Source organism: Melospiza melodia, chromosome 20 (assembly GCF_035770615.1).
Source record: "Melospiza melodia melodia isolate bMelMel2 chromosome 20, bMelMel2.pri, whole genome shotgun sequence".
Taxonomy (NCBI): Eukaryota; Metazoa; Chordata; class Aves; order Passeriformes; family Passerellidae; genus Melospiza; species Melospiza melodia.
Genome location: NC_086213.1, coordinates 12,165,265 through 12,186,095, shown reverse-complemented (window position 1 = coordinate 12,186,095; position 20,831 = coordinate 12,165,265). Strand labels below are relative to the sequence as shown.

The window sequence follows — 20,831 nt, the reverse complement described above, 5'->3', positions numbered from 1 at the left end:
GGAGAGCCAAGGACAAGGACAGTGAGAGGGGCAGGGGATGGCACCTTCCCCATGTGACCAAGGAACACTTGGGAAATTAACAGGGAGGGAAGAAGTGGGACCAACCTCGCCCTGGGGGAAGGAAGGGTTGCCATCAGCAGGTGAATCCAGGGAAGCAGAAAAGCAGGAAAAGATTGGTTAGTGGATATTCATGACACTTCTGGTGGCTGCACAACTGCAAGGACATTTTTAATCACTGTGCGTGACATTCATGATCTAACAAAGGCTTTATCATGAGCAGAAGGTGATTCTATTCCAACCATATTTTCTAGGCATTTGTTGGCACAGGCCCCTGAGGTCACTGTGACTGTCCTACTCCAAATCCCATCTCCCTGTGCCAGCTGAGCACCTTCTCCATTGCTGCCAACCCTTGTTCTGAGTCCAGCTCTGCAGTCAGGAAGAACTGCAGAGCTCAGAGGTACCCAGGAGCTCAGGGAGCCCCTTTCTCCAAGATGGCAAGCACCAGCTTCAGGTGGGCCACAGCTTTTCCTCATGCACATCCAAGAAACCTTTGGGAATGCCAAGGAGCAGTGAGTGCTCTGCTGGCTGTACCTCTCAGGCTGCAGGGCACAACTTGCCACTCTCATTTCCTGCTTGTTCCTCACGTTCCCTTGTTTCTCTGTATCACTCATCACTTGATTTAGTATTTCCTGTCACTGACATTTCCCTTCAGAAGCTGAGGGGCTACAAGATAAATCTGCCCATTAAAACCCAGTAAGGACTGCCTTTGGAATCATCCCCTCTCCTACAGCCCCACTGCTGGTTCAGCATGCCCACGTGCACATCCAGTACCTGCTTCTCTCTTGCGATCTCCTCCTGAAGCAGAGTAACAGCATCACCTTTAAAGGAACAAACCAAAGAGGGTACAATGTGACCATGGCTCAGTCAGAAATAATGGCACAGGCCCTGAGGGCACAGACCCTGGAGCGGCTCTCGCTTTACCTGAGGGGCTCATTACAGTCAAAGGCTGCTCATTGCTTTCCTTGAGTTTCTGCTCCAAGTTCTTCACCTTCTCCTCAAGTTTCAGTTTGTCAGACTCCAGTGACTTCACCACTGACTGCAGGGTTTTTGCAGAAGCGTTTTCTCCGCGGAGCACCGTGATCTGGAAGAGTTGTTTGGCAACACTTGGACCTTCCAGCACCAAGGCCAGCCCTTGAAGCAAGGGCTGAACAGCCACAAAACCACGGGCCAGGAGTGACCTGGCTCAGCACAGGCAGCTGAAGATGCTAAGGTTTAACTATGCCACGTGAAAGAAAAATGATCAGCCAGCACACAAAGCCTCTGGCTGCAACTTAACTGAAATTAGGAATCATCCATTCCTCATTTACCTCATGCCTGAGTTTTTCCAGTTCCTCATCTTTTTGTGTGATCAAGGCACTAGTGACATTGATGGATTTCTGTAAAGATGCTCTCTCTTCATCAATTTCTTTTTTTAAAGTCGATTCTCTAAAAGAAAACCAAGCAAAACCAGAAGTCATCTAATGAATGGGTAACGGTAGTGGCCTAAAGTAGTTTCATTAATTTCAAGTATTAAACTACTGTAAGAAGTGGTTCTTAAAAAACAAATTACAATTTACTACTTGACTAAAGTTTTATATAGGTACAAGCATTTCAGGTGTTACAACTGTGGAAACAAAGCAAAAACTTTACCTAGGTAGTACATGCCAGAATCTGCATAGCACCGTATCCATTTGAATTTAAAGGAGCAAGTTAACAGACTGGGGAGATACAGGATAAACAAACATGTTGCACAATGTTCCACAAAACCTAACTCGAGAGTTTTGTTACTTCTTGAAAATTACTAACAAGCAACAAAACAGGCATGCAAAGCTCATTGTACAAGTTGTCATGCAAAGCATGGATGAGGCTGGAAATATCAGCTGGTCCTCACTAATTTCAGTGACATCATTTCCACCACATGGGATTTGTTTTACTTCATGGGAGAAGGGTTAAAAGGAAATTCTCCAAAGCAGGCACAACTGTCTCCTGTGTACATATATCCAGTTTTCCCAATATTTTCCATGGATCTAACAGAGATAAAAGGCTCCTGCCTTAAGGCACCACTGCTGTGACACCCCCACACTGGTGCAAGCTGATCTTCCTGACAGGTCACAGAACACACACAGTGAGTGACTGTCCTCTGATGGGAGGAGCATTGCTACAAATTTCCATACAAGCTGAAAGATTTAAGGATTAAATCTTTAAGGTTAAAAAAGAAAACAACAAAGAAGTGACTTCAAACCATTAACTTTTCTCCAAGAGGAACTGGCCCTTCAGTGCAGGCAGCAGTGCTGCAATCAGCTCTGAGCTCCTGCAGGGACTCTGAACTGCTCTACCCTCCCCAGCACTGCTGAGGGATCAGGAGCAGAGCCCATCCACGTTGGGGGATGCTCAGGGCACAGCTATCGAGCAAAAATGGCAAAGTTTCCATCTCTGCTATCTACAGTTAGTGAGAGCCATGATACCCAGACCATGAAACACAGGAAATCTCACCCACTTGAGATAAACCCAACAATGAGAGCACAATCAATGCAATTCTTTCATTGTTCAGATTGTACTCAGTAATGGAAGCAGCAAGTGGAGAATCTGGGGTTTAGAAAAGCTGAGGCAGCTACCAAACAAGAACCAAAATTTCATTTGGGTTTGGTACATTTTTACAATGAGAGAATCAACAGAAGTGGAAACACAACAACTTGCAGACTGTGTGATCTTGCCTTCAAAGATTTAATAAAGATTTAATAAAACCCAAAAGGGCACAGCATGGAAAAGTTCCCAGGCCAGCCCTGAGAGCCCCAGAGCCACCTCTGTGTCCTCCACAGGGCCCCCAGGCTCTGCCTGCCCGGGTGCTCAGTGCTCTGTGCACGGATCACAGGCACAAGGTGCTGGGGGAAGGATGTGCCACCAGTGCACGGGTGCTGCTGACAGAGCAGAGCTGCAAACCCAGGATCTGCTGGAGAAAAACCCTGAGGAATCTGGGAACACATCTGGAAGCTGCTGCTGACGAGCTCTGCTGCACCCGAGAGTTCTCGCGAGCGCTGCCGCGCTGTGGGGAAGGGCAGATGGAGCCCCAGTGACTCAGCCCATGCTCAAGAGCTTGTGATTCAGCCAATGTTTCCACTTGGTCAGATCTTCACACAGAGATCACGACCAAACAGATGCTTTTGGCACAAATGTGGTGGATTTGCCATTTGCTGGGCTCGGCTTCAACCAGCGCAATGCTGAGGTGGTTGAAAAAGGCAAACAGGGTGTAAGGATAGAAATAAAATATTTACAGACTCAATACAGGAGCCTCGAGTGCTAAAACACAAGGGGAGAGAAAGGAGAGAAGAAAAGAGGAGAGAAAACAGGAGGGGAGGAAGGTCCCTGTGCTGGAGCTTTGGGTTTTCTTTCCCTGGAGAGACTCTCCAGGAGCTGCTCCAGTGGGGGACCCAAAAATGCTGGACCTGGAGGAGCTCCAACAAGGAAGGTGCTGAGCCCCAAGCGTGGATCCCTTCCAGGCACAGCCTTGGCTGCTGCTGGGAGCATGGTGTGCAGTGCAGTCACACAGGGAATGGGAAATAACTGCACTGGGAGAGCTTGCAAGGAAAATCTGGTGGAAACTGTTTTATTGGGAAAAAAAATGATTCAGTGAACTTAAAATCTATTCCTGCCAATTCAAGTTTAAAACATCTGCTTACCAGCAGGGGGGAAATCAAAACAACAAAAATGAGTTTTTCATTTAAATGCTATTTTAAAACTTCACTTTCTTGAGAGGCTTAAACCATGTTCTGAGCAGTGTGGGAGCTGTGGGAGAAAGAGGTTTGTTTTGGATTAGCATTAAAAAAATCACCCAGATTCTTCCCTTACTACAAAAATAAGAAATTCTAAGAATGAAGCAAATACCTTAAAGTGCTACTGGGTAAGCTTTAAAAATGCAAGATAACAAGAACCACATGTTAGAAACATGGAGTACAAATGCAAAATACTTTAAGGAAGAACAATATTTGCACCAAGGGCCTTTTCTGTTTTGGTAAAAAATATATAGACTTTTTTTATTTTTTATATATATATATATATAGAGCTGAGTGTTTTACAAAACAAAAGCAAGACACCAAGGGACAAAGGCAGCCAAAATATGTACAACAACTTTACTAAAAAAAAAAAAAAAATTATTTATTGTAACGTGGATAGACTTTCTTGAGTCTTACCATTAAAGACACACAGATATAGCAAGGGAAGCAAGGGCAGGAAGGGAAGAGAGAGGAATGAGATGAGTATCCATAAACAGCGAAGCTCAAAGACAGTCAGACAGCAACCCACACTGAACCCCAGGGCTGAGCCACAGACCCCCAGCATCCATCCACACCAAGCTCCTGCACTCCCAGCTGGAGCACTGCACACCAGGGGATGCCAAAACACAGGGACAGAATTCCTGGGGCTGGAAGGAAGGTGAGAAAACCACCCCTAGAGATTTGACCTAATTGAAACACAAAGATGGCTCTTGTCCAGCAGCTCAAATTCTTAAGGCAAAAGGAGGAAATTATCATCTTCCCACCACCAAATTCTATGGAATTGGGAATTCAGAGACTTTTCTCATTATTTTTATTTAATTTGCTCTTTATTCATCCAAACCTTTTTCATTAGCACTGGTGCCACATGTTGACATGTTCTGAGCCCCAGTGCCTGCAGTTTGCCTCAGCCAGACTCTTCCTGTTGTTCATTTTCTCTTTTATTGCAGTTTATTCAACTCCGCTGGGCAATGTCATTAAGTCACAGCTGGGGCACCTCAGTGTAACCAACTGAAGGTAAAGTCAGGGTAAAATTCACTTCACTGATTTAACTACTGTCTGAATTATTTCAGGCAGCTCACCCAGAGTCAAACAGGAGGAGGAAGATCAGAGCCACACCTTCCTCTGCTGAACTTACACAGAGTTTGTCTTTGAGATTGTTCTCTGTGAAACAGAACTGCTGAAAGTATTGAATGATTGGTGCCCACTCCCTCCTTCCTCTCCTCAAGTGACCTCCAGGAGTTACACTGCTGAAAACTTTCAAACACGTTCAGTAGCAGGCTGGGGCAGCTCCTGGGGCTGCTTAAAGCTGGAGGCTCAGCTGATCCAACTCTGACATTCCCTGGGGAATCACTGGCCTGGGGAACGTCCCCTGTGCCTGCTGGCCTTTGGAACACCCCCAGAGAGCAGAGTGTCAGGGAATGAGCAGGGAACAGTGACAATACTGAGTGGCCAAGGATGTGCATAAACACCCAAAAGCCACTCAGTGTTCTTTGTTGTGGCCATTATGAATCCAGGAAATTCAGCAGGGTTGGTTTGTTTTTCCTGGAACAGCCGAGGTGTCGTGGGGAGCTCTGTTGTTCTCTAGGGATTTATGAAACTGCTTTTGGAAAGCCCCTCCAGGCACAGAGCCCAATCAGCTCCCCAAGCACACACTGCAGACACTCACTTTGTCACTTGGGGCCTTTCCCTGAGCAGCAGCTTACAAAGGGGTGGCCCAGGCACCCAGGACAATTCTCCTGGCATTTAGCAGCAGTGCTGAATGAACTGCAATAACCCACAGGGAACCCAACAGCCTGAAACCACGAGAGCAGCAAGTGCTCAGGAACTTTTCTTTCCTTTTCCCTTTTCCCCTGATAACCCCTCAGCATCACTGTATTGTCCTTCATTTGTCAGGAGCTCACCAGGTCAGATCTGTGCACACACATTTTATCAGACTGAGGGACAATCCAACATTCCAGAGCACACCAAAACCAAACATTCAACTGGTCACTGCAAATAAGAATTACCACAACGTGGGAGGTGTGGAACTAAAGCAAATGTGGATGCTTCCATCTCTAATCCAAAGAGTGCAACAACTCAGTACTTTTAACCATGACACAACAGAAAAGAACAGCTCTTGGCAGTGTTTTGTGTTCCATTTCTGTAGGACTGTGGGGTTAAACACACATCAGCAGGAACAACTTACCTCTTTTTCATCTCTAGTAACTGGTTATTGAGTACTGATCTCTCCTCTTCCAGCTACAACACAAGCACAGACAGACTCCAGTTAATACACCCCAGATTGTTTCCTTAGTGTGATACATCAGAGCATCATTCTCATAAAATAAAGTGGGGGAGGCTGCAGAGCCCCCAGATCCTCAGAGCAGCAGATTCTCTACTGGCACAGCACCTGCACCCAAACACAAACTGCTCAGTGACCAAACATCAGCTACTGAGGGCCTGGGGGTGCTTTGTGAGCATTTCCATGGCTGTGCACACAGCAGAGGTGACACCAGTGCTAAAGGACATTTCCAGACCCCCAGGAACCCTCTGTGTGCCTGGCCAGTGCTCCCAGCCCAGCACTGGGGCTGGCTGGGTTTGCTGTGCTGGGTCACTGCACCCCTGACCCGGGTTTGTTACTGCCCCAGATGAATTATTGATCCCAAAGCTGTTGTCTGGTGTTTGTTACCACATCCTGAACCTGTAACTCAGTGAGGCCACTCTTAAAACCTGCAAAGCCTTCCCCTGAAATTATTGAATTATTGTTGTTGGTTCTTGGGGCTAAACTGGACTAGGAAATGCAAAGCAACAGAACTGCAAAGGCCCAACACAGAAACACTGGGGCAAGTGAACTTCTGGAATGGTTAAGAAAATAAAGTCTTTTTCAGGCAAATTAATTATTTTTCACCATCTCCTCCTTCCTTCTTATTCAAAGGCCAAAGCCAGCAATTACTGCTCTGAGAACTGTGTGTACCAGCACTCCCTGAGCACAGGCTCCAGTGGGATTTCACAACTTCCAGGGTTCATCCTCAGGGTCAGCAGCACATCCATTTATAATGGCAACCTCAGAGCCCTGACAACAGCTCCTGGCCCTGCCACAGGGAATTCTTTCAGCACTCTGCAGATCCTGAGGTTCAGCACCGAAGGTGTTAAGCAAGTTTCCTTGAGCAGGCAGGGTGTCTGCCAGCCCCCAGCTCTCAGCTAAATGCAGCTTTTTGAGAGCAGCCATCTCCTCCACATTTCCTGACAAGTTACCTTCTCCTTCCCTGTGCTGCAGGGCTGCTAAACCCTCCAGGTCTGGGATCAACCAGGATTAATCACACAACTTTATTGATACAAAAGATAGATACTAGAAGGGTGTAAAGAGACTTCTATAAATAATTCTTAAAGCAAATCAAGATGTGTCTCTCAAGGCAAGTGCCCACTGTGGGAGAGCAGAGCATCAAGGCACTGTTGGGGTATGGCCAAGTTTTTCCTGCAGGTCAAACCCAGCCAAACCCAGTTCCACCAGTTTCTGTCTTGGTCCCTGCCCAGAGGCAGCCAGTGTGAAGTCCTGACACCTGTGCACACTTCTGACAGAAAGGGGAAATATGACAAGCCTGAGAACTGGGAGCTGCAGCTTCCCCAGAGCCCTGGTCTGACACCTGGGCTCCAGGCCCCTCTCCCGCTGCAGATGAAGGCACTCGTGCCCTGCCCAGCTGGTTTTTTGGATTCCTTGTCCTCTGCCAGCTCTGGCATTTCTCTACAGCACACTCAGAGCAGACCTTCACACTGTTAATAAAAGATGGGCCAGGTGAGCTGCTGGGTATTTCTACACCTTCTCCAATGAACTCCAAATGCCTGAGCAGGTCTGAGGTCCCAAAATGCCACAACAAATAATTTGAGGCTAGGAAAGCTCCCCGAGCTCAGCATCTATCTGAATGTGACTCTTTAACTAATTACAATCAGCTAATTATTAATGGATCAATACAGAAAAGCTCCAGCAGCATCTTTGGCATGAGACACTTTAACCTTTAGATGTCCAGATAAATCATTCATGACACAGGATTCATTAAATTTGCAAAGTGTGTCACAAGCAGCCACAGATTGTCTAACCCAGTTGACAACACACTTGTTAGAATTTATGTGGTTACCACAGCAACAGCTCCAAATTCCCAATCCTGTGTTTGCCCTTCCTGATGCATTCCCAGGTACCTGCACAGAGCCTCTGCAGCCTGAGCTCTGCTGTGCTCTGCTCTCCTCCCACTGCCCACATTTCTGGGAGCTCCTGGGCTCTGGGAAACCTTCACTGCCCCCATGGACACTCCAACATCTCCTGGAGGAATCTCTGTGGTGACATTTTCCTGAACCCAGGGAGCCCAAAGCCTGTGGCCTCTGAGCATGGAGTGACAGCAGAGGGGAGGTGTTGGGTACCAAAGGCCTCTCCCAGGATTTTGGGAGGCTGAGCTGCTCACCAGATCCCAGAGCCCAAATCAAACATTTGGGAACTGCACCAGGCAGAGCCCATGTTCCAGCAGGGGACACAGTGCAACACAAAGGGCTGAAGGAGGCAAACAGGCTGTGCAGCCAGGCTCCAGCAGATCTTTGCTCCTGGAGCATCTCCTCATGGGCAGGACAGGCTGGGCTGACACAGCTCCAGTTTGTGAGGTGCTGGATCCATCCCTGTGCTCCCACACTGCAGCTGCCTGTCCTGGCAGGGAGAGGGATCCCTGCTGACAGCCCCACAGCAGGAATGCTCCCCGAGGGCAGCTGCAAACGAGGGAGGCACAGAGGGAGGGCAGGGACACAGCCAGCCATGGCTCAGGGCCCCTCCCTCGGGGCCACTCCGGGTGACAAAATGCACAAGATTTGACCAATGCTGCCCAATCCTGGAGTTACAACTCTCTCTGAAAATAACAGGTTGCCTCAAGGACTCTGAAATAATTTAGGAAACCCTGTGGGAGTGGGGAGCAGCTCCCACTGGCTGTTTGGGATGTGCCCTCCCCACTCTGCTCCTCAGATGGGGAATGAGTCAGTGCTGAGCCCACACGTCTGGGACTCTGCTCCTCACCTCCCGAGGCTCCTGAGGACCAAGGAGCCTGAGCATCACTCCTGCCAGCAGCTAAAGGGATTTACAAACTAGCCAGGGCTGGAGTCACCCATCCTCAGGACTTCCAAACAGGATCCTTGGGGAAAAATCAGCTCTTGGCTTTAAAAATACTGAGCCTGTTGCAGGGTGGAAGAGTCTGTGCCCTGTCACAGGGAACAGGATCCCCTCCCTGCACAGGAGATCTCCAGAAAGGCAGGACACAAACCTCAGTCTCCTGCATCCCTGCTTTTGGATCTTTTGGATACAATCTTCCAAAGATTCCTTCACAGCATGCCTGTCACTGGAACTGCTTCACACAAACTAAACCCACCACATTAGGGGCTGTAAATCTGTTTCATCTTCTGGCAAGTACCAGTGACACAAGCTGAGTAACTTGCCCATATTTTAGGATTCCAACAACATGTTCAGATATAATTGTAAAAAGTAAAAATAATTAAGTATCACCAGCAAAACACCTTGCAGGGGTTCTGTTCCCTGGGTCACACTGCCTGGCTGCAGCACAGGGTGAAGTTTGAGCAGACACAAGCGCAACCAAACAGTTTTACACAGTATTCTGAAATGCATCCTAAATCCTCTTTGTTTTCAGTGAGGAGAGCAGGAATAAGAATTAAAAAGCTTCATTTCCTCAGTGGTGGATGGACATTTCCACAGTTGTGTAACAAAATCACTCCCGACAGCAATAGCAGCTCTCTGTTAATACACTTGGCTAAAGCACGTTTCATTTCTGCTCATTCCCGAGCCTTCCCAAGTACCCTCCCGGCTTATGTAACCTTCTGCCAGCCTGCACTTCCACCCTCCCCGTGCAGGTGGCTTCCACGTTCATTCCCGAGCGTTCCCAGCCCCTCTCTGCTCTCTCCAGCCGGGCTCCCCCCGCTCTACCTTGTGGTGGTGGCTCGAGACCTCGTCGCGGCTCCTGCCCAGCTCCTCGGCCAGTTTCACGTTCTCCTCCTGCAGAGCCTCGAGCTGCTGGGACTTGTGAGCCGCTGCCAGCTTGAGCGCCTCGCTGCGAGCACACAGAGAGCATCGTTACCAGGGCAACGCCAGAAACCGGGGGAGAGAGGCGGCCTCGCATCGGGGAAAAAATACACAAAATACACAAAAAAACACACAAAATACACAAAACCCAGCGGGGTCACGGGGCCGGCAGCAGCGGGAACAGCGGGGACAGCCCCGGGGACAGCACGGGGACGGGAGGAGCCTGCCAGGGCTGCAGGTACCCGGGATTCCCACGGGCTGGGGTCTGGGATTTGTGCAGGGCACAGGGCTGGCCGTGTCTGCAGCCTGGGCTGCTCACAGAACTGAACTTTGCAGCCAGAGGTAAAACACAATTGCTCAAAAGCATAAAAAAAGAAAGAAAACTTGGAAAAAAAGGCAACAAAAAAAAAAAAGAGCTTTGAGCTCCACTTATTTAACTACTCCCTGTCAGGTCTGACATCCAATAGTGCAGGATCACAGGAAGCAAAACCTTATCTATTCCATTATTTTAACAGACACAAAACTGCAAATGAGACAAAACCAAAGCTGAAGGAAAAAAGGCTTTGCAGCTTTCATCAACCTGTGTTGCTACTAATGAGTATAGTTCCCTTAAATACGTTGATTTGCAACAAATTTTTAAAAACATTTAGCATGCTGGCTGTAACATGAGTGACTAACAGAAAATCTTTAAGATTTGACATCTTTCAAAAAGCACAAAAGATACCCTTAATTTCACTGAATAGTAATTTTTATTACTCTTCTGTTTTTTAAAAAAGGAGATGCAGTACTCCTGTGTGCCAATACTACAGACTTGACTGGAATATTAAAAATACTTTTATAACTGTGGGAAGGAGAAGAACCCTTACGTCACCAACTTATTCACGCACTTCAAAATACAAGGATCTGTTGGCACATTTAGACAAAAGTCTGATTTTAGTTCAGCATCTCGTGGGACTCTGATTTTTCAACCATTCCTTCTACTTGGTCTCACCTGGGCAAATTCCCACCCTCATCCCCCTGGACTGGAGCTCTCTGCTGCTCAGGAATCCCTGGCACCAGGCTAATTCTTACTGTCATTAAAACAGGGCAACACACAAAACAACTAAAGATCAATTAAAAACTACACAAGCTTCCCTTTGTCCCCAAGGTGCCAGCTCTGATGATCAGAGGCCACTTCAATCTAAGAAAGAACAGAATTAACCCCCTCAGAGTGATCAGGGTCCTGAAACACCTGGTGGTGCTGGAGATTCTCAAGGCAGCATCTCCTATAAAGAATTCCTGCCTGGCAAATTACAGCCCAATATCTGCTGCCTTTCCACAATTCCTGGAAAGAAATCCTGCCTTTCTCAAAGGGGTCTGTGCAAGGCTCCAGGTTTTCCAAAGCCACAGCCAGACACTGAATTCTGTGAGCTGGTGGCCCCTGTGCCCTGGTGTCACCACAGACGCCACAAAATGACAAATGGAACTACAATAATTATAATTAGTCAGAGCTGCTCTTAAGCTGTCAGCAAGATTCCAGCTCCTGCTCCATGAGCCAGGAAATTCCCCGGGGAGCCCAGGTGGAAATTGGTTTGTGATTTAATGTACAACCCCTCTGAGAGCTGGGGATGTGCAGCCCTGCAGGGCCCCAAGCATTGGGATCTTTATTCCCTGTGGCACAGCAGCAGCTTTGCTGCAATGGGATTCCACAGGGCAAATTTCATGATTTCAAATGCTTTCAGTTCATTTGTTAGTGGCCAGTGTTACACACTGTGAGCCTGCAGTATGTCAAATGTTGGTTTTCAATGAAGCAGCTCAAATAAAGAACAATTAACTCAAGTTTTATATCCCATATATAGGATTTGGTTTACACCATTTAGGAAATAAATACACAGAAAAAAACTTCACAAAGCCATGAATGAAAAACAAAAGCAGAGTCAAGTTTCTATAAGCAAAGCCACCTAAAACTCCAAGTGTACTTGTAATTAAATCAGAATTCTCTTCTAATAAAGATTTTAATATTATCTCGTGCCCTTGGGTGGCAGAACCCTCCAACAAACAAATTGTTTCAAACTGTTCTCCAAGGATTTCTTTAATTCCCTTCAGTAATTTAGTAGAAACATTCTCATGGCAAGTTTTGCACATGCCAAACATTTGGCAAACAATTTTGAGTCAATATCTGCTTTATAAGTCAGGATACCAGAAAGCTGCTGAAAGACAATTAAAAAAAAAAAAAAAAAAAAGAAGAGGTAAATGTACCCACAAAAATGAACAGATTTAATAGTGAAATACTTACAATTCCTTTTTAAGTTCTTCCACTTTCTTGTTCTCCAGATTTAGAAGCTCTTTTGACTTATTAAGTTCCTCTTCGTTTTTCAGGTTGTTTTGTTTAAGCATGTCCAACTTAAAGAGGAAAAAAAAATCCTCATTACATCAATGAAACCATTAATAGATATAGATATAGATATAGATATAGATATAGATATAGATATAGATAGATAGATATCTTACATATCTTATATCTATATCTGTCTATATATATATATATATATCAATATCTTTAGCCCCTAAATTAACCCAGCCTGTCTGGACTGATGTGTTTGTCCAACTACAAATGTTACAAGAACTCTGCATTCAGAGAGAGCAGCACAAAGAACCCCAAGCCCACTGGAGAGCAGTTTCCAGGAATGTGGGAATTCCAACACCCCAAGGTAAAGCCCAAAGCACCTCCATCAGCTGCTGCAGCACTCAGAGCATTATTTCTTTTTTAAATGCAGAGCTTGTTGCTAAAGCCAGCTGTCCCCTTGATCTTGATGCCTCTAAGCTAACTCATGAATTCTGCTTTTCCATACCTTATTTTCTGAGAGTCAGGAGGGCTGAATGCTGTGCCTGCACCCCCAGGAGATGAATTCCCTGCAGAGATGTTGCTGCATGGGACAAAGTGCTGGGCACGGATTTCCTGAGCTTGTGCCCCCACAGAAACACCAGCAGCTCATGGAGCTGATTTGTTTGCATGCACCAGAGTGTATTTATTACATAACAGATAATCTGCAGCCATTCTCATGGCATTGCAGGACCCTGTGGATTTTTTTAATCCAGGAAGGGAACCCCTCCCACAAGAACGTCACCAATCCTAATTCTGCACTGGCAGATCCCAGCTGCTCACCCCCAGGGCTCTGGCAGTGCTGAACAGCCAAGGCTCAGGGCATCCTCCCCTTCCTCAGGCCCTGGAGCAGCTCAGAGTGGTGGGAAGACATGGACAGGACACAAATCCCAACGGGAGCTGCTGCACCTTGGACCGACACCACAAAACACAAAATAACCATGACCAAAAAACCATGTGCATTTTCCATCACTCTGTGCTCATCCAGGAATTTTTCACAGTGGGAAAATGGCAGAATCCTCTCCTGCCTATTTAAATTCTCTACAATTCAACAGCTGCTCTCACAAAGCAGGTAAAACTTTCCACAGATAAACATTTAATGTGATTACTTCATTCTGCAGCTTCTGGTTTGTCTGTCTCGAGTTCTCCAAAGAGGCCAAAGTTTCAATCTTCTCTTTGTGAATGGCATCCTTCTCCTTGGTCACCTGCTCCACTGCCTGGGAAACATCTTCTGCCAGTTTGGCCACCTGGACATAAAGGGAGGTGGGGGAAAAAACCAGTTATTCCCAGCAGGAACTCTGACAGCAAAAGATCAATACTTTATGCACAGCTCCGTGTTTGTCAGCTGCTTCCCAGGTAAGTAAGGACTTAAACTGGGAATTTATTTGAATTTAGGAGCTGCACAAAGTATGAAATGAAGATTCGATTCCATGCAGGAACAGATTATAACCCCATGCTCATTGAATTTGAATTCCTGGATTTCTCATTATCACCACTGTGATTGCTCTCAGATCTCTCACCTCTTTAGGCAGCAGCAATTCAACAGATATTCACTTCCAACAGCCTGGTGTATTTTCAGAAATATGGGCTTACAAAACTTCAAATATTTGGAAAATAATGGAATTAGAGATAAAGCCAATTATTGCATTATTTCAGTGTTGTTCATTATGGTCTCAAAAAGGAAATACTTCACAATGATATTAAAATACTTAGGCAGGTGCAATCTATAGGATCTCCTGATCCCAATTTACATTCCATGTGATTTTCTGGGCTTCAAGCCACACAAACTGAAAATCAAAGTGTTTTATAAAGAATTTGTTGGTGGTGAATACAAAACATTTCTGTGAATAAAAAGAACTCCAGAATTGTCAATATTTTCCCTTCCTCTCACACTGCTTTTATCCAATTTACAGAAGCAGCACATTCTTTCATATTTTTGGAGTAACTCAGGTTGGTAGTTTGCTGTAATTGCACATAAAATTACACAAAGATCCACTTGAAAACATTATCTATCACTACTTTAAATTTTATGTTGCAGAGTCCTTCAGCAGAAGGAGCTGCTCCACATCTCCTCACAGATTCAGGGAACACAACTTCCTTTTATTCACAGTTTATGTTGTTTTCTTGCAACATTCAGCAACAATAGAGGCTTTTGTAGTTAAAAATATTTAAAAAAAAGAAAAAAAGAAAAAAAAGTGTCTTTTAGACTCACAGTTGCAACTTGTAACACCCCCCAGGTACCACAGTGAGAGCCCACAAGTGCAGTGTGTTATCAAGTGCTGAGTGTGCAGGGAGGTGCAGACAGGACACCAGGGTTAGTGCTCAGGATTAGTAGAACCAGCCCCAGACTTGACTTTTAACTATGAATTTCAATACCTCTGGTTTCTGTACTACTGCTCGGGCCTGGAGAGTCTCAATTTCTTTTACTTTCAAAATCAGATTTTTCATTTGCTCCTGCAGCATCTGATTTTGGCCCTGAGACTCCAACAATTTGCCTGAGAGGTCAGTGTTAGTCTGTTCTAAAAGTTTAACCTCCTCATGGAGTCTGTAATAATCCTGGAATAATATCCCCTTCTCCTTCACTAGTCCCTCCTGACTGAGGAGCAGATTTTTCTGCTCCTTCCTCAGGATCTCCAGGTCCTGAAGGTACTCAGTTCCCTCCTTCTCCATCAGCTCCATCTCGTGCTCCAGCACATCCATCTTCCTGGCGATGCCGCTGTGCACGCCCCGGAACTCGGCCGCGGTTCTGGACACGGAGGCAAAGTTGCTCTTCAGCCGCCTCATGTTGGCAGTGACATGCTCCTTCTCTGCACAGATGACTTGTTCCTCTCTCATTATCTCCACCAGTTTCATTTCACACTTTTCTTTCTCCTCAATGGAAAGTGTTTTCTCAGCCAGAACTTTGTTTTTCTCTCTCAGCTCTTCTAGCTCCTTCTCCAAGGAGCAGATGTTCCTTTGAAGTTCTGTACGTCCCAACAGAAATGATTTCTCGTCCAGTTTTCGAGCTTCCTTTTCCAAGGTTAAGGATTCTTTCACAAGAGCAACCTCTTTGTTTAATTTCTGACACTCCTCCTGCAGCTCATCCCTCTCCCTGGTCAGCATTTCCCTGGCAAAGGAGCAGGTGTCCAAGGAAGACGACAGGACCTGCTTGGTGTGTGCTGCAGCTGCCAGCTCAGCTTCTAAAGCTCTTTTGGCATCCTGGGCCTTCCGCAGAAGATTGGAAAGGTCACATTTACAGGCCATTAAATCTTGGTTTTCTACAGTCTTCTTACTGAGTTCTCCCTTCAGGGCTTCAATGGAATTTTGGAGTGAGGCATTCTCTTCAGCCAGAGCATTCCTGGACAGGAGGTCCAGCTCACGTTCTCTCTTCAGATCAGAAACTGCCTTTGCACAGGACTCGTTTTCACCAAGAAGCTCCAAGTATTTTGTCTCCAGTTCCTTCCTCTCTTGGAGAAGAGCCTCATTGTGCTCCTCAAAGTGCAACAACTTCTGAAGGACAGATTCCTTCTCCAAGGTCAGCTTGTTCATTTTCTCAGCGCAGACTCTCTCACAAAGCTCAGCATATGCTGAGGCCTTCACAAGCTTCTCAGCAGTTGCCTTATTTTCATTGAGAAGTTGCTCCCTTTCAGCCAAAAGCCTCTGTTCTGATGAGGAAAGAGCCTCTTTCTCCTGATGTAAGTGATTGCATTCCAAACTGAGTGTGTCTCTTGAGGCTTTCATCTCCTCAAGGAGACGAGTGAGGCTCTCACGGGAACTCTGCAGCTCCTGGGTGTCTTTCTTCGCTTTGCTGAGCTGGGTTTGCATCTCCTCCTCTCTCACTTTTAACACTTGGTTTTCACTGACTGCCTGGTCTAAGCTCACTTGCAGCTTTTCTGTGCCTTTGAGGAGCATCTCCTTCTCCTCCTGCAGGCCTGACAAGACCCTGCCCAGCTCCTCCTCCAGGGCTTTGTGTCTGTCCTGCAGAGCCAAGAGCTCCCCCAGGGCTGACACTCTCTCTGCAGCCAGAGCTGACACTTGCTGCTGGAGCTCCCTTTGCTCTCTGGCCAGGGCCTCACAAGAACTTCCCAGCTTCTGGATAACTTCATCTTTGTCTTTTAGAGCTGCATCTTTCTCTCCCAAAAGTCTCTTCTGATAAGTCTCCAGCTCTTCCCATTCTTTGACATGTTTCTGACACGCCACATCCATGGCATCTCTGCTGGCCTGAAGCTCCTCCAGCTTTTGGAACAAGGTTAACTCCAAGGACTGCAGAGCCTCATTCTCCTGAGCTGCCTCCAGCAGCTTTGCCTGCACTGCCCCGAGTTCAGAGAGTAATTTGCTTTTTTCAGAAGCCAGTGCTCCCTTTTCTGTGCTCTCCTGCTGGCTTTTGGCCTCAGCTTCTTCCTTCTGCTTTAGGATTCTTTTATTTTCTGCCTTGAGTTCTTCTTGGTCTTGTTGCATTAACGAAATCTTTGATTCCAATTCTTTAAGTTTTGATAACAAGGGACCTCTCTCTAATTTTAAAGTATTCCCCTCCTGTGCCAAAGTCTCTTTTTCTGATCTCAAAGCCCTCATCTTGTCTGACATTTGTTCGATTTCTTTTCTGGAGGAGGCTAACACAGAGCTTAAGGACTAAAGAAATAAAGTCGGGGGGAAGGGAAAACAAAAATCAAGTCAAGCAGACAAATGAGAATTGTGCTTTAAGGGCAAATAGAGCAACTTAATTAAAGTTTTAAAAGTGTATACACTGACACACTGTGTCTGTTTGAACTCTGCTGGCAGACACCCCTGCTACATTACAGAACACACATCATCCACAAGAGGATTTTAGTGGCTAAATAATATTAAAATTATCATGGTTTAAAGGTTCCTCCATCCAAAATTTCATGTAATTTATAAAAGTACTCTCAATAAATTGACTGACTGTAAATTGTTCAGAGGAGCCACAGAATGATTTCATGAGACTCTAAATGAATTAAAATGCAAGGAGTTCTATTAGAAACTGACTTGCAATTCTCAGTTTCACCTCCTCATGATTTTCACATAAATATGTTGTCATGATCCCTTTAATTTTATCTCTTTAATTCAAAACACCACATCAGTGCTGTCAATATTGTGTGTCAATTTATACACTAAATAATTTGCTAAATCATACAGCAAAGATTATAGCAAATAATTGCTGAGGCATGAAAGCAAGCAGTAAAGTCAAAGAAATGGGAGGAAAAATTAAAATTGCTAAAGTCAAGCTACACACACTGAATAGCTGCAGATCATACTACAAATAAAAGGTGTGTAGCACTTCTAAATGAACTAGTTCACAATGCATCTTAAAATGCAAGCATATAAAGAACCAGGGGATGACATCTGGCTCCAGCTGGCTGTGCTGAGCCAGATCTATGAACATAAAATGTTAACTGATAATAAAGAACTGAACTCATCAACTCTTGTGGAACTGAGAGCAGAACTAACAACCAGTTTGTCCTGTGGGCTTCTCCTCCCTAACCCACACCCACACACCCTGGGAGAGGTCAAAACAGAAATACTACAAAAATCTGGCTAGGAAAGGTTGAAGCAGAGAGAAAACGAGTCACTGAGACAGAAAATTTGAACTTTAAGTCACTTGCAGAGTGACAAAAGCCACTTACTCTGGCCTGCTCTGCTTGTTTCTGCAGCTCCTCAGCCTGTGCCTCCAGCTCGCTGTTTTTCCTCTGGGCACTTTTCAGTGCCTCTTGTGCATCCTGCAGGTTCTGCTTAAACCCCTGGATGTCTGCATCATGTTTAGCCACCAGCTCAGAAACTTCTTTTTCATGCTTTGCCTGAAGATCTTTGTACTGATGTTGGCTGCTCTCAATCTGCTTTTTCTGGTGGAAGGTAAGACAGTAAAACACAGTTCAAGCAGCAGTGGGACCATTTTTCTGCACAGTTTTGGTGCTTTTAAAATTGTTCTTACCATGTCTGTTAAATGATCCTGCAGAGTTTTCAGTTCTGCTTGATGAATCTTGAGAGTTTCCTGCTGACTCTGCTCAGCTCTCTGGGTTGTCTGCTCCACATTTTCCTGAAGCTGAGCTGCCTTTTCATTTGCCTTTGTGAGCTCGAGCTGTATTTGCTCCAACTGCCTGGAAAGAGCAAATGAAAGAACATCACTTTCTGCTGACAGCACCACAAGCACAGAGATGAAAGAGCCAAGATTGTGCTGGAGTTCTATATTCTGACCAAGCATTTAGAAAGAGATTACATTGTTTAAAAGATAGTGTTCTGCTAAACAGGGAAGATCAAGTTATATTCTCCCCAGTATTGTACACACAATTTTTATTTGGGGAAAACCCCCCACATTTTCTCTCACAAAATTGTGACCCAAGTCTTTTATATATCTAAATGAACTGAGTTTATCAGGTAATCAAATAATCAGGGAGCACAATCACAAAACAGTCTGGATTTTTCAAGAGGTCATTTACTGTGGGCAGTAAGAAGCATGTTATGTAAGAATTTTGGAATTATCAGTGTTGGATGCTCTTCAAACCACTCCCAGGAGACTGCTTTGATTGATTTAGTTTGCTAGAATAAGCTCACTTGTCATATCAATGTGACACTCAGGAGCATCTTGTTCAGATATTTACAGAAAAATAAAATGAGAAGCTGGGAGTGTGGGAGTGGAGATGTGGCAGGGATGAAATACCTTTCTTTTAACCTCAGCTCATCGTTCATCCTTGTGAGCTGGGCAGAGCTGTCTCCTGATGACTTCATGATCTCTGCAATGTCATTTTCAAGTTTGGCTTTTGCTTCCACCAGCTGCTGCTCCCTCTCTTCTCGCTCCCTCAGCTTCCTCTCCATCTCTGAGCAAAACAAAGGTGGTTAAGCTGTAAATTCTACAGGAAGGGCATGCAAAGAACAGCTGGAGAACTAAAGAACTAAAACCAGCAATACTGATGCTCCAGACCTCACAGATCACCCCTTTAAAAAGAAAAATGATGTTTGATTGAACTGGTAACTGCAGCAGAAGGTTAAGGACTCTTAGCAAAGAGCAGCTGGTCAGGAGCTCTTTGTTTCAGAAGTGTTTCACTCCAGGCCATGAGATGCTGGTACAAGTTCTGCTGTCCCAGAGGGGAAGGAGGCAGTGGAGGAAGAGACCTGCAGGTCCTGCAGGTGAAGTCACTCCTCAGCTGTTCCACAGCAGCAGAAAATGAACAAGGAAGGGAGCACAGAGCTGCAGTGAAAAATGCCTCAGGGTAGGGCAGGCACTGCCAGGGGCAGGGGCAGCCTTGGGGTCACTTCTGCCACCAGGCAAGGTTTGCTCCAGGGCACAAACCCCCTGCACTGGTTTTACAGAGATCTAAGGAGATGAAAGGCACAGCAAAGCCTCCTGCAGGCTACAGAGCACAAGGCTGAGGCATTTCCAGAACATTCCATTTCATCCCTTCCTTACCAGTCAAACTAGACTTGAGCTGCTCCAGTTCTGAAGACATGAGTGCAAACTGCTCTTCTTTTTGGTTCAGCTTCTTCACCGTTTCTAGGCAAGTAAAATTTGGAAAACAAAGTTAGTAACTACTGAAATGTAGACAATTCTACCTACTTGCAAGGTATGTCACCCTTCAGAGAGGCTACAAATAATCCTGTCCTTTCCACAGCCCCTGAAACTGCTGGGACATCAGCTATGAGCTTGAAAGTGTTTAAAAAACACATTTTGTTGGCATTTAATTTCTGCAGCTTTTTAGTTCTCTGTTTATTTTAGCAGCACATACCTTGCATAGCTTGTTGAACATTCTCTGCTTCATCAGCTGCACTAGTAAATTTTTCTTTCTGAAAAATTGATAGAAGCTTAAGGTAAGGCTTGGTAGTAACAGAACAATTCAGCCACTGAATTTGTATTTGGTATTTTTCATGGACAAATAGAACAATCTTTGCTCCTATCATAAGAGATCTCGAGTTTTTGGGTTACAGCTTAGCACAGATTTCCCTTGCCTGGGCTGCAAGTCCCTCAACATTTAAAGCAACTCCTCCAGCAGCTGCCACAGATTCCAGGGTGGGAAACAAGAATTTGGGGTTTCTATCCCAGGCTGCACAGGGGACACCTGTGAGCCCTCCCCCACCAGGGTTCTCCAGCTTTACCAGCAGGAATTGATGCCAGACAGTGAAGAAAAGGGAGGATTTTTAGGAATGCAAGTGAGGCTCTTCCACCGAGTTTGAATATTTACTACTGGCCATGGAAAGACCAAAATTCCCATTGTTTTGTTACTAATGCCAGTGAAGTTCCTCAGGGAAACCCCACCCAACAAGACAGCATTTGGAAACTTATGTAAATGAGAAATGTCTTTTAAAACCATTTATAAGAAGCGTGTAGCAAGCATTAATTGGCACAACAGCTACAATAAGGGGCCATTAAGTGTTCCTAAATTTAAACTGCTGCTGCTTTTGATTTGGTTTAATTTTATCTGCAATCCATAAATAGATGAGTTCTATTTAGACAAAACACCTGATAAAGCAGGACTGAGGTGAAATGCTCTTTTTATTCTGAGGCAGATCCCATTAACCACAAACCCTTCCCCATTTTTTCCATGAGTAAAACACCTTTGGAAGGCTTTGCTCAGAGCTGATCCACAGATTTCCATGACACTCTCACCATGAAACCCAAAATCCAAAGAGT

At 45.4% G+C, this 20,831-nt stretch overlaps 1 protein-coding gene across 5 annotated transcripts in view; it reads right to left on the bottom strand.

Moving 5' to 3' along the window:
• CLIP1 (CAP-Gly domain containing linker protein 1) overlaps window positions 1–20,831 on the bottom strand; it is a 59,525-nt gene that overhangs the window by 1,686 nt on the left and 37,008 nt on the right. For 3 of the 5 annotated variants that reach the window (XR_010030135.1, XR_010030138.1, XR_010030136.1), the window contains exons 13-25: window positions 19,930–19,987; window positions 19,614–19,697; window positions 18,867–19,023; window positions 18,141–18,306; window positions 17,836–18,051; window positions 13,324–13,461; window positions 12,128–12,234; window positions 9,757–9,880; window positions 5,995–6,047; window positions 3,922–3,942; window positions 1,368–1,485; window positions 982–1,141; window positions 106–878 (exon numbers count right to left, since the gene is read on the bottom strand). Coding sequence is in view for 1 of the 5 variants with exons in the window: in XM_063173026.1 (XP_063029096.1) it covers window positions 832–855; window positions 956–1,141; window positions 1,368–1,485; window positions 5,995–6,047; window positions 9,757–9,880; window positions 12,128–12,234; window positions 13,324–13,461; window positions 14,591–16,822; window positions 17,836–18,051; window positions 18,141–18,306; window positions 18,867–19,023; window positions 19,614–19,697; window positions 19,930–19,987 (3,663 nt within the window). In the remaining 4 variants the exon portion in view is untranslated. Of the gene's footprint in view, window positions 1–105; window positions 879–955; window positions 1,142–1,367; window positions 1,486–3,921; window positions 3,943–5,994; window positions 6,048–9,756; window positions 9,881–12,127; window positions 12,235–13,323; window positions 13,462–14,590; window positions 16,823–17,835; window positions 18,052–18,140; window positions 18,307–18,866; window positions 19,024–19,613; window positions 19,698–19,929; window positions 19,988–20,831 lie in introns of all 5 variants that reach the window. The other 2 variants (XM_063173026.1, XR_010030137.1) reach the window with 2 other exon arrangements.